The 13,791-nt window shown below is 35.6% G+C and overlaps 1 protein-coding gene across 1 annotated transcript in view; it reads right to left on the bottom strand.

Moving 5' to 3' along the window:
• The window catches only part of LOC121412995 (vacuolar protein sorting-associated protein 13A-like), a 42,075-nt gene that overhangs the window by 19,319 nt on the left and 8,965 nt on the right, over window positions 1–13,791 (bottom strand). Inside the window, exons 12-24 of the mRNA XM_041605757.1 lie at window positions 12,147–12,311; window positions 11,502–11,576; window positions 10,066–10,307; window positions 9,148–9,295; window positions 7,441–7,537; window positions 6,279–6,454; window positions 5,278–5,456; window positions 4,358–4,482; window positions 3,679–3,826; window positions 2,772–2,958; window positions 2,327–2,443; window positions 1,334–1,489; window positions 447–543 (exon numbers count right to left, since the gene is read on the bottom strand). Coding sequence (XP_041461691.1) covers window positions 447–543; window positions 1,334–1,489; window positions 2,327–2,443; window positions 2,772–2,958; window positions 3,679–3,826; window positions 4,358–4,482; window positions 5,278–5,456; window positions 6,279–6,454; window positions 7,441–7,537; window positions 9,148–9,295; window positions 10,066–10,307; window positions 11,502–11,576; window positions 12,147–12,311 — 1,912 coding nt within the window. The remainder of the gene's footprint in view (window positions 1–446; window positions 544–1,333; window positions 1,490–2,326; window positions 2,444–2,771; window positions 2,959–3,678; window positions 3,827–4,357; window positions 4,483–5,277; window positions 5,457–6,278; window positions 6,455–7,440; window positions 7,538–9,147; window positions 9,296–10,065; window positions 10,308–11,501; window positions 11,577–12,146; window positions 12,312–13,791) is intronic.

Here is a 13,791-nt window from a genome sequence, read left to right as displayed (position 1 = left end):
CCATTTTTTTAATGGCATATGTGAGTAGCTTCCCATGTATCATGAACTTTTAAAATCTATGAAATACAATTTTCTCCAAAAAAAAATAATGAAAATGGGTTTTACTGTACAGTACCTTCTGTATATCAACAGACAAACTATTTCACACCCTCTCCCAAAAAGAGAGAATTTTAATTCACTATGAACCATAAAATGAAATCTATGCATTCATACAACTCTTTTATGGTCTTTTATGATATCACAAATCAAAAACTTGACATTCTAATAATGCTAATTTTAATGGATTGTCCTCAAACCTTCAACAATATTTTTTATTATTTTTCAGGCACTTTTTTACAACAAACTACTTGTACATTATTTATGGAATATTTCATGGTTTTCCACATATTTGTAGTATTGATTGCATTTGTATCACAGAATCTAGAAAGGTTATCAATCATGATTACCTTTGCGTTTATGGAAGCTATGTGAGAAGATGGGTTTAGGACCCCATAGATCCTCGTGCTCATAATCCTCTAGAAGCTGTCGACTGCTGGCTGGTTTCTGTACAATGAGAAACAATCATCTGAAAAGTTAAGATGCCTCAAATCCTAGGTAAGGTGTATATATTGCAGAAAGTTATTTTGTCTATGGACAGTTCTACATTGTTCAGATATATTGCATTATTTCTCAAATATTGCATGAACATGCATTCGAAAGCCATTGGAAGCAAACTTGTGGTCTGCACTCAAGGACCAATAAAATCATCTTGTATAGCACATCACTGTTGGTTAAGACACACTTGGGTAGTCAGTCTCTGATATTTTCAGTGATAATTATGCATACTGCAGAACCTCAATAATGTACCCATTTGTACATATTATGAAAAGGTATGGGTTTTTGTTCTGTAAAATTGGTTCAACAAAAAAAATGCTCAGTTGGTGCAAGAATTGCCCTTGGCCAATCATTTACCACAATCTATAAGGCCTACATCTACCGCTGGAATTATGATAATGTAATCATTGGTGAGAATGATGGCGATGATGATGGTGATGAGGAGAAAGAGGAGCATAATGATGGTGACGATGGCAATGGTAATGATAAAGATGATCATCATTCTTCTTATATAAATATAAAAAAACTTATTCCGGTATTAACCTCATGGTAATATCACAGAGTCAAGGAAATTAACTCTTGGGCATTAAACCTTTTATAGTAAATAAAAGTTTCATTACATGTATGTGGATGTACATGTATCACCAAATTTAATCAATTAAAAGTCTTAAGTCAATGAAAAATGTCATTTACACCTCAAGTCATGCTGTAAAAAAAAAGTGAAATTTTTTCATCTCACCTGTGTGACCGATGCTAGGGCCTCAGACACGCCCCTTACCACATAGACCACTCTAGGTGATAAATGAAGGCATACATCAGTGAAGTCAGCGGTCATCAGGTCACCCTGGTCAGGGGTCGTGACCTGGGTAAAGGTCACTGCACACGGTTCAAGCACCTGTTCGTGAAAGAAGGTAAATGTTAAAATATTCATGTTTGTTACTAGTTTCAGATGATGTCACATACATGAAGAGGGCATAATAATAGCCAATTTTTATAAAGCGCTTTTCCCAGAATGGCCCAAAGCGCGTTACAGCATATTATTACCCCAGTCATTGGATTCATTTCAATCAAGCACGAAAAGTGCGCAATTTCCACTCCCTGGGGAGCATTCCTTGCAGCGACATTATGGCGCTGGCAAAATCAAACATACAATATCTTTCGCATCCAACCGGGTACCCATTTAGCACCTGGGTCGAGAGTGGCAAAGTATGGATTAACGCCTTGCCAAAGGATGCTAGACCGCGGTGGGATTCGAACACACAACCCTCTGTTTACAAGACAAGAGTCAGAACCACTACACCACGGCTCTTCTTGGTGGACAACCTGCACATCAGACCATAAAAAAATGATATATCGTGGTTTGATGCACAATTCTTTGTTGTTTGTCCTCCAACTTGGCTGTTTCTGCGAATGCTCAATATTATGACACTTTTAAGGTAATTGTGGTTATTAAGTTATTCAATGCAATTACTTCATGAATATACCCAAAAGTGCTTTAGCTATGGTATATATAATAATGATCATAATGAAGATAATGGTGAATATTATAATTTTTTAAGTGAATTAGATATCTAAACATACTACATGTATACTGCATTTTGAAAGAAACATCTATAATTGTTAATGAAAAAAATGATGTTTAAATGCTACCCTACATAGTGAGTCCTCACAAATGAATTAAAAAAACAACAACAACCACGAACAGAAATCAATACAAGAGCAATATATTTACCTGATATGCTGTCCGCACTGCTTGGGAATATACACAGGAAAATATCTGTACTTTATCCAAATTGGCAACTACCTGTTGTCCAATCTCACTGCTCTTATAGGCAAACTTTCCCACACTCTGTAATGAAATATAAAAAGAAAATATACCCAGAAATAATTTATTTTCATTTATTATAATAAATTATTTCATTTATTAATCAACTCTGTCATTGTCATATCATCCTGTTGTATATATACATGTAAGCTCTTTGTGAAGGTAAGCAACAGTTTAATATGTATTAAAGTTTCTTACTTTACATTTGATTTTGATAAAAGCATTTTCAGAATACTGAAATCAACTTTTTTGGTAGTAGACTCTCCTGCAACTGTAAGAGAATTACACTTTCATGATATCTTAAACATTTATTTAAAAAAATTGAAATATGACAATAAGAAAAGTTTCCCACCCTAAGGACAAGACACTGGCTGTTCTGACTGGTCGGGTCATCAAACAACACAATCTCTGGCCTCCTCAGCTGGCATTTGACCTGTAGTGACCTAGAGGTCGTTCTTGCTGGGGTCGTAGCTCTGAGGTTCAAGCCTTCTGACTGGCTTACGCTCTGACCGACCGGACCTCCTTGCACTGAAAGTGTCCTAGAATTTCCGAAAAAGTGGTGGGGGAATTATTCAGATTCAATTACTTGTAAAATAAAGATGCACATTAAAGCTGTGGTACATGTATATACAGGTACAGCAAGTTATGATTTTTTTTCAGTGTTTTTATGTCTTTTAATGACACAACCGTAATGTGATATTTATTAAAACAACAAATACGATGCATAAGCAAGCAATAATAAATCAATGTACATTAAGCAAATGGACCATCAACCAGACCAATCAAATGGTTTGCTCATGTTCGGTACAATCATTGTATCAAACGCATATAAAAGTTGCATGTTATTATCATTATTACTTTCAGTTAATTCATTATATATCTGTTGACTCACTCTTTGAAAGATTGGACACACTTTTTTTTTACCTACCATAAAGACATTAAGTGCATTCCAAATGCATTCTGCTTATCTCTGTCATCATCATCGCCATCATCATCATCATCATCACCATCACCATCATTCATCATCATCATCATCATCATCATCATCATCATCATCATCATCATCATCATAATGATCATCATCATCATACCATCATCATTATCATCACCACCACTACTACTACAACCATCATCATCACCACTACTACTACTACCATCATCACCACCACCGTCACTACTACTACTACCATCACCACCATCATCATAATCATATTCATCATCATCACCATCACCATCACCATCATCCCCATCATCATTACCGAGATGACTGCCTGGATGTCTGCCCACCGCTGGGACTGAGTGGTGATTCCAGTTTGCTCTGGGTCAATGCACTACTCAAGAAGTTATAGATGGCCAAAAGGTAATGCACAAAGATGTTAACTCTGACACCTTCGATGATGAAATCAACTGCAAGTGGATACAGAAAGATACACATGTATAGCAAGACGGGTAACATACATAATACTACTAGTCACATGTTAGAATTATCACTACTGCTAGACACCTTGTGTACTGGGTCTATGCCATTTGCTCCGATGTAAAATCTGCAGGTTAAAAAACCCACTGTAACATCCAAAACTTAATAAACCCTAATCCTTATCTTCACATTATTGCGAACCAAAATCTCTATTATTTTTTTGATCCTTTCTCTACCCCTATGCCGTCAGAGATATCAAGACCATAGCAAATGTCATGCCACCTGTGTACTATGACATATAGTAGTTTGCGGGAAGCGATGGTGCAACTCTGAATTTTCAATCTAAAAATGACAGCTTAAAACTTCACAATGTAATCTTATTTGATTTGATTTTTTGGCGCACTTACATATACGACACAAGATTAAATGTAACTTTTGTGGAATTTCAAAGAAAATTATGTCGAGTCTGAAGTCCGAATGCAGGTGCACAGACATAGCCCCCCTCTCAATTTCATACTTACTGGTTTGTAGCTGATTCTCATCCTGAGTATAAGTGAACTCTACCATGGGGGTAACCTTAGGGGATGGAGGGCTCCCAGGTGCTGATGTACGTCGACTGGCTTTCTTACTGCTCTTCAGGAGTAACCTGACAAGAGAAAATGAAATCAAAACTTTATAGAAATTATCAATCAACCAAAATACACTCCATTTTTAAAAATAAACTTGCTTCAGTCACCATTTTTTTGTAGATTTATCAGCAAAAATATTAAAGTACAAAGGCTGCATATGTCAGTATCGTTTTCTTTCTATGACTAATGCTCATGCAAGCAACTTTTTCTTGACGTATCCATGTGCAAATCTTTGTTTCCAAATGGCATTGTGTTCATTTCCTCGATAAAGAATCATGACAACGACTGATTTCTATAGTTGAGATTGACTACATCAATCACAGCACTTTGTGAAATGGGGCCCTGGGGCCGGTTTCATAAAACTTGTTAAAGTAACAACAGTTTATAGCTACTGGTATCATTCAATTTGATTGGCTGATAGTAAACTTGTTACAGAAATGGTGCATTTGTTATAATAACAAGTCTTCCTGAAATGGGACCCAGGGGCCTGTCTTACAAAGAGTTGCAATTGATCCAATCGACCACAACTATGGATGGCCAGCAACATCAGCATCTAAAATGCAAATTTGTTCAAAATATTTTCTAGATATGATGTATACTAATACATTCATTGTTGTCTAGACAATTTGATGTGCTCCTCTTTGTTTTGTACAAAATTTTGGTAGGAAAATTATAACAATGATGGATTTCCATATAGTTGAGATTGATCAAATTAATCGCAACTCTTTGTAAGATGGGCCCTTGGTCTTGAACTAATGCTGTTCAAAGTGGCTGTGGCCTACTGGCTTTGAAGCATTATCACAATATCTTACTGTCGGATAGCCAGAGGGCTGTTAGGTCGAATATCTTCCAGGGTGATTGTGAGTATACTAGCAGTGACATTCATGGCTCCAGTACTGTAGGCTGACATTGATCCAGTGACCTGATGGAGCCTGAAGCGTGACAGGCCATTCCTCGGGTCACGGGAAGACACACCCTTTCCACTCCTTTGCTGAAATGTTAGAAACATGAAAGGAGGTATGATGCATTGCTTATGAATACTGTTCATTACAGATTCATATATATCAAACGAGAAAAAAAAAATTAACTGTACAATCATATTTTCTCACATTATCAGTTCTTAGTACTCTTATTCTTTCTATTTTCCTTGTGCACCTAAGAAAACAATATTTCTAGATAGACAGAAATATATAAATGCTCATTATTATATTTGTTGATAGTTTTCAAATGTCAATGAGGCAACTTGTTACATAAGAGATTGAGAAATCTATTTATTTATTCAATCATGAAGCTTTGAACTAGTACTGTGTCTTGGGGGCATTTAATCAAGATGGAAAGTGAGTTTAAGTACAAAAATCTAATTTTCATTATTATCACCAGTAAAAAGAAAGGAAGAGAGGAAGAAAATGGTGCATGAGAAAGAGGAGAACAGAGGAGTGATTGGGTGACCAAAGATAAAGGGAGGAAGGGAAGAGTATAAACATACATGTAGCAGATTAAACAAGATGTAGTAAGAGAACAAGACCGAAACAAAGAAAAAACTCTTGCCTACCAATCTTTGTTCATTGGTATAGAACCCTAGCTCCGCTCCATCCATAACAAACTGAATGAAGATTATCTTATGAATAATATAGCTCAATACGGAAATATAGCCAATGAGAAAGCAAAAAAAGTAAACTCAACAATTATCCTCATTATCAGTTCCTAGCACTCTTATTCTTTCTATTTTCCATGCACACCTCAGAAAAGAATATTTCTAGATAGACGGTAATATACATGTATAAATTATGTACAAAGAATACGTAATGCCTACCAATCTTTGTTCATTGGTATAGAACTCTAGCTCCGCTCCATCCATAACAAACTGAATAAACATGGTCTTCCTTGGTTTGGTGTCCTTGGGTTTGGGAGGTGGGGTAATGGCCGGTGGAGAGACACTGCTAGCTGGAAGACTTTCATGAACTTCTGCCTCTGTGGTAGCTAAGGTTTCTTCAAAGACAAAAATGATTGATTCATTCATTCATTCATTCATTCATTGGTTGGTTGAGTGAGTGATTGATGGGTTGATTGATTGATTGATTGAGTGGTTGATTGATTGACCGATTATGACAATGATGATGATGGGGGTATAATTATGATGATAATAACTATGAGAGATATTTTTGTAATCAATTACAAAATTACAAATGGTATTTCACACATTTAAGCAAGAACTTCAGCAAGAAATTAATCCACATTGTGCTGCACTCAACCCAGGTGAGGTGAATGGGTACCTGGCAGGAATTTATTCCTGCCAGTCTTTCAGTAACACATATAGTTTATTGTATTAAATATAGATATAAGGGAACTTTTTTTACAGGGCCACATGGCCTTACTTTAGTTTCCCTTTTTTTCATTTTCAAATAATTTAGCATGTATTAATCCTTTCTTGTTTTCATTGAAAGGCATTCTGTAAACTGTTTATATGTATTTTACTTTTATGAATGTATATTATTGCATGTATTTAATTTGTATTGTAATGAACTGTTTTTTATATGATTATGGAAAATAAATGATCAAACACAAAAAAACACAATTTATTCCATGAAATGCCAAGCGAGTAAAAGCTGCTAGAGCTACAGCCAGGTTAATAATATCCAAGTCCTTCTGAAGCGCATAGAGACGTTATTCATAATGTGTTATGCGCTATACAAGAACTGACTATTATTATCATTAATCGCCCTTAATTTCACACCTTCAAAGTTTATTCAGAAAACTTTATTTCGTAATATTCCTTGAAACGTAGTGTGCGCAACAGCTGTTCTGCTAAAACCAGTGTAAATATGCGGCATTACTGCAGAGCGCCTAGTTAATGGCCGATTTAATTCATTTACTGATTTCATAAAAGTGAAACTTTGAGGCATTAATAGGTGTTTTGTAACTGTTTGGGGAGAAGTTGCAAAGAGATCAAGAATAAAAAAAAAAATACGTCTCACCTTCAATCATTGCTTCTGCCACGACCCTAGGGGGCGCCATCAGATTTTCGCTCAGCGTTGCCAAAATTGTAACTATATCTTGTTCTCCGATGTTGATCTATAAAGGATGGTTAAAGAAAAAATCTTGTACTTGCATTTTCTAAGTGTGAAAATATCTTATTACTATATACATGTATCTAAGCCCAATACATACGCACATTCATGTGAATACACATGAACAATATTTTACTTAATTGAAACTGAAAAATAAAATGAGCAAAAATGAATATGCAATCATGCATTTCCTTAAAAAAAATGAAAGTTCACAATAAATGTAGACATTCAACCATTATCTATAGCACATGTACATGTACAGTATATTGCTATTAATCTAATATATTTGGACAGATTTCATAAATATATCTACATGTACATGTTTGTTAATAAAATTCACCAGTGTAAGTGAATCAAGAATGCATTAACATGTTCATCCTCACTATGTTGATAACATGCATAGATATATGAATATATGGAAAACTGAATGAAAGTTATACTTATCTATATATAATAATGACTTTGGAAATCTTTTTCTTTTTTTTTACTGTTTATACCAAAGAGTACAGAGACAGACAGATGGAAAGACCACAACAGCAGTAAATTAATGAGTTGATGAAAATAATACAAATATTCTTTTAAAAAAATAGAGAATTATGCAGATGAATAAACAGCTATATGTTCCCTGTATTGCAGCTGGTACATGTACCTTATTAGTTACCAAAGTGATAGTAAAAAACAAATTACAGTGCCCTTTAAGAATTACATGACTTTTGTGCTATCATACATGTATTGTACCTTTAGAACAGATCTAGCATGCTTGATGAATAGTCAAGAGCATTTGGGCTAATTCAAAGTTACTAAGTGAACTAGGTTATTATTCTAATGCCCAGACAAAATGATGGGTATTGTATGAAAGATAATAATGTGCATTTATCTATTTAATTATTTATTTATTCATCTATTTATTTATTCAATTATATATTTAATCATTTATTTATCTCTATATTTATCTATTCATTTATTCATTCATTTGATTTAAAAACATATATATATGATGCAAAGATCCAAGGACCAAAATTGAACATATATGTATTTGCAACAATTACAACATATATGTAGATTTTGGAAAGTGATGATAATAACAAAACACACGATTGAACTTTGAACATATAAACACAAATACATGCACATTTAACAAGAAAACTATGATTCACAAAAACCAGAAGGAGTAATCTTTTGATCAAAGATGTTTTTAAATCATTTTAGTATTGTGGGTTTTTTCAAAGCAGACAAGAATATCCATAAGATTATAGAATAAGATGGATTCTTATCATTTGGTAAACCATATCATATGGGGTCTTACAAGAAAATATTTGCTAATAATCACAAATTTCAGATGCAAATTTTCAATTTATAGATCGATTTTAACTGAATCAAATGAATTAATATTTGTTGATGCAAGAAGCAGAACATCAATCAATTGCAAATTTGCAATGAAATGCATTATTTTCAATTGATTTTTGGACCCGACATTGATTTGCGATCAATTTCAAGTTTTTTGCAACACTCCAGAAAATCCATGAATGGTCATTTACTTTACTTATGATGGCACGTACACGCACGACCAATCATATCATGAGGATTTTGTGATGTATATAAAAATGGTCAAACCTGAACGATCTCAAGGTTTGCAGTGACTCTCAGTGGGGTCACGGCAGCCACGTCGGGGTCAACAGGTCGGCTGAGGTCAACACGGAGTTCCACAGGTTCCACAATAAGTCGATAGGAACCAATAGTCTGATTGGCATGGATTACAGCTCTGTTTATCATGCAAAGAAAGATAAACAGACAATTAGTCAACTTTTAAACTGCACATTCACCCACCCCCAAGAAAAACAAAATGACAGGCATTATAATAATAATTGGCATTTATATAGCGCTTTATCAATCTACGACTGTTCAAAGCGCTTCACAATTATTATTACCCAGTCACTGGATTCATAGCATTCCAAGCAGCATGTTAGGCGCAAACTTGCTAAACCAACCACAATGACGATTGTTTCCTACCGGTACCCAATTAGCACCTGGGTGAGAGTGGCAAAGTGTGGATTGATGCCTTGCTAAAGGGCGCTAGGCCATGGTGGGATTCGAACACACGACCCTCTGATTACAAGGCGAGAGTCAGAACCGCTACACCACGGTCCTTCCACTCAGTCAGTATACATTATGTTTTGCTCTCACAAAGAAAGATGGTCTTTATTTTAATTTTCCTATAGCAAATTAACACTTTGATAATATTACCTGAAAGGCACTTGATGTAAAAAAAACTTATTTCAAACATGTTTTTACTTTCATTTCCTTTGAATATACTTTATATCACTTATCTTTTTCAAAAGATTAAGTTTGGGAAAAGATGGAAAAAATATATACTTGTATGCAAAAATTGTATAATACACATAGTTTTTATTATGTGTAACCATGCCAAATTTAAATGCACCTTGAAAATAGATGATTGAATTGAAATTGAATTTGAAAAGAGGGATGATAAAAACGTGATTATTGAGACTGTTAATAAAGCAATATATATACCTTGATATCTGCACAGATGTGAGTCTCGTAGTAATATACATCATCAGGGGGGCTGTCACCTTGGCCCGCCCATCCGGCGACTCGATCCCGCCCTCCGTATCAAACGAACTGATGATTGACAAGTTGCCAAGGTTGGCCACCAAGGCATGGGCGGAGTTGGGCTTCTCGGGCGCCAGGATGATGGGGGAACGGATCTTGATGTCTAGTCCTACTTTTACCCCGGTCTGCTGCATCTCATCCACCTGGTGAGTGAATGGAACGTGTGAATAGTTTGTTATATGGATATAACAAAGAACACAAACCTTTGGCGATGGGCAATGGGATACATGAGAAGCAGAAGGGCACAACTCAACAAACAGGTATATTATTATTAGTAGTAAAGAAGATGTTGATCATCTTGGTAGGTAAAATGGAGAACAAGGTAATTATATTGTCACACGAAGGAGCAAATGATCACTGTGAGGTTTCGACTGCTACATGTTACTCTTCGTGTGACGGCGGATTAAGTGATTCTCGACATATTTTTTTTATTGGCATCATCTGTGTATGGAAGGAGAAAAGTGAACTGGAGCACTGCGACCGTTTGCTCTCTCCTCTAAACATTTTTCAATCCTGTGGTGTTTAAATACTTCAAGAGAAAGAATTTTGTCAAGCTGGCAACAATGCAATGGTCTAACTCATTTTCAAAAAAAAAAAAAAAATTGCTGGAGTTGTGCCCTTCTACTCCTTGTGTAATGCAAATGGGATTTCATAATTGGTTTTTCATGATGCTGTAGCAAGATGCAAGCATGCTTTTTGATGAAACTTGAAAGAAATATGGAGAGAGAAAAGTTGTGTATGATGACAGAAAATTTCTGATATATTTCTTCATCACCAACCTGCTCTACATGTATTTTATCTCTTCTGTCATCTACCTGAAAAGGAAAAAAGTGATCAAATATGTATACACATATTAAAACATTATTCAGATTTACTTGTTTCGTAATAGTTATAGTAAAGTCTATTTTATATACATATGTAAACATTTGATGCTAGTTATTTAGTGATATACTTGTACTCAGTGCTGTGGAGTAAGCTCCCTGATAACTTGTTTTTTGAACCCCAAACCTTATAGGACACGGCCATGAAGCACATCCACAGGAACCACCCCCCCCCCCCCACAAACATACCACCAACTAAATGAAGAGACATGTAAACAAGTTTAAGGTGCGAGACCTTGGTTTGTTCCATTAATAGGCAGTTATTTCAAATTTTCAATTTCTATTTTTATTTTATTTCCAACAAAACAGAAAAGTATAAATTATGTCTTCACTTTTAATATTTTTTTAATGATACAATGATCATATATCCCTTAATTATGTGTGTTTGTACACTATGTAACAATTCATGAAAAAGATAGATAAGATGAAGAAGTTAAAGCAAAAGGTATGACTTACTGTCTGAACTGCTTTGCTAGATGCCTCTTTTGCTGTATCAATAGCACCTTGGTTGATGAATGGTTCAAAGAAAGACTATCAACAAAGACAAAGCGACAGAGTCAAATCAGTAATGACAAAAAGCAAAGTCCAAACTCATTTCAGAAATATTCAAATATCGATTTAGCTAGATTTGGTTGGTGTTTTTTTTTAATAAAGACTTTTTTAGACTCCTGACAAAAGTAGGTGTTAAGCATTGCTAATACAAGTGTTATCAAGTGAAATGCTACAGAAAATATCAAGATAATAGTGACATAATTACGATAACCAAATTATCTGTTACAGTGCAAATTTAATTGTTTAAAAGATAAGAACCAGCAATCCCAAGGGTGAAAGCATGGGGTGTAGATACATGACGGCTTGCCATTCAAGTTTGGGCGGAATACGCACTAATTCTACCAACTCCAGTTATAACAAGTTTGCGGCTTGAATTTAAACCAGTGGGAATAATATAAACTTTAGTGTTTATAAAGTGTTTTATATCGCTCAGAAAAGGCAATACATGAGTATGAGCCATTATCATAACTGATACAGGTATATCAGTCAGTCGGGGGGAGGGGGGGGGGGTGTAATGGTGAAATAAACAGAATGAGGATGTTAACTCACCAGTAGTTCCTTGATGTAAGGTCCAAGTAGCACAACCTGTATACTCCCTAGCCTGACCTTGAGGCTGTAGTCTAGCTGGACGTGGGTGGGTCCCGTAGAGGCCCCAGGGTCTGGTGGGATGATGGTGGGGATGGGCTGACGGGTGGGTTGTTTGAACTGGACAAACTGTGTTCACAGAAGAGAGAGTAATGTGGAATGAATGAGGACATTCATAGAGTTGTCATGTGACAGTATTTATGCTTAGCTTTAACATCATCACCAAAATTTCAATCATCAATACAATTATCATCTTCATCATCAGCACCATCTTCAGCAATGTCAACATCATCATCACCATTTCACTCTCTATCGTGATCATGAATAATAATAATAATAGGCATTTATATAGCGCCATCTATCTAGAAATAATCTATTCCGAGGCGCGTTGTTATTATTATTATTACCCCGGCTTTAGCTCGAGCTGCCTCTCAGCGCTCATGCATTCAAGGAATTAATCCTACCGGGTACCCATTCACCTCACCTGGGTCGAGTGCAGCACAATGTGGATAAATTTCTTGCTGAAGGAAATTACGCCATGGCTGCAGTGGCGTAGCTAGGATTTTTTTCCTGGGGGGGCACTGGGGGGTCCTTGCTTTTTCAGGGGGGGCACCGGCCATTTTCCGGTGTGTGTCTATGTCCACAAGGGCGGACCCGACTTTCGCCAATAGGGGACCAGGCCAGAAATTATCTTCACCTATATCATTTACTTCTTAGTTTTATTCTTATAAAACAATATAAACATAAATAATCTCATAAGCCTTATAAAAAGTGCGAGCGCGAAGCGCGAGCGATTTTTTTTTTTACTTTAATGTATTTTTTCCTGAAAATTTAATTTTCTGGGCAATGTTATGTGTGATCCTGAACAAGATTCGTATGTACCCCCAAGTGCGAACAGAAATTTTTATCAACTGTTCTAGCATTATCGAAAAGGGACCTGTTAAGGACTGCTTACAGTTACCCACGAAGACGGTATATAGTTCAATAATGCGAGCGCGAAGCGCGAGCAAATTTTTTTGACATTCCGACCTAAAAAAAATGGTCATTCTAAGCACTTTTTGTATTAATTAATGGGATAGGTAAGTAACTAAACAATTGATGCGAGCGCTTCGCGCAAGAGGAAGAAAATTGAGATTTTAGACCTAAAAGCGGGACACTCTATTCAAATTTTGTAAGTCATAAATAGGATATAGTCAATTGGGTATCATTAATAATGCGATCGTGAACATGGTGAAGCGTGAGCAGACAATTATTGATATTCTGATGTAAAACCGGATATATAAAGAACATGCAGGCTATCGCGCATGTTTTATATTTAGACCTAAAATCTGGGCTTTCTGAACACATTTGTTTAATGGAACATTATGGAATACACGTAGACAATATAAACTTGGCAAATCAAACAATGTGACCACGCAGCGTGAGCTTAAAATGCTGATATGTAGACCATAAAACGGACATTTTACAGAGCACCTTAATTTGTAAATGAAAAAAAAATAATGAAAGCTCGATGTCCGAGTTAAAATATGTTTTGCATATTGACTTCAAAACTTGCTCCACATCAGCCTATTGAGCAAGATATGAATCCCATCGAACAGGCAATTATGGC

The sequence above is a fragment of the Lytechinus variegatus genome, chromosome 4 (genome assembly GCF_018143015.1).
Source record: "Lytechinus variegatus isolate NC3 chromosome 4, Lvar_3.0, whole genome shotgun sequence".
Taxonomy (NCBI): Eukaryota; Metazoa; Echinodermata; class Echinoidea; order Temnopleuroida; family Toxopneustidae; genus Lytechinus; species Lytechinus variegatus.
This window is presented reverse-complemented; position numbering and strand designations above follow the sequence as displayed.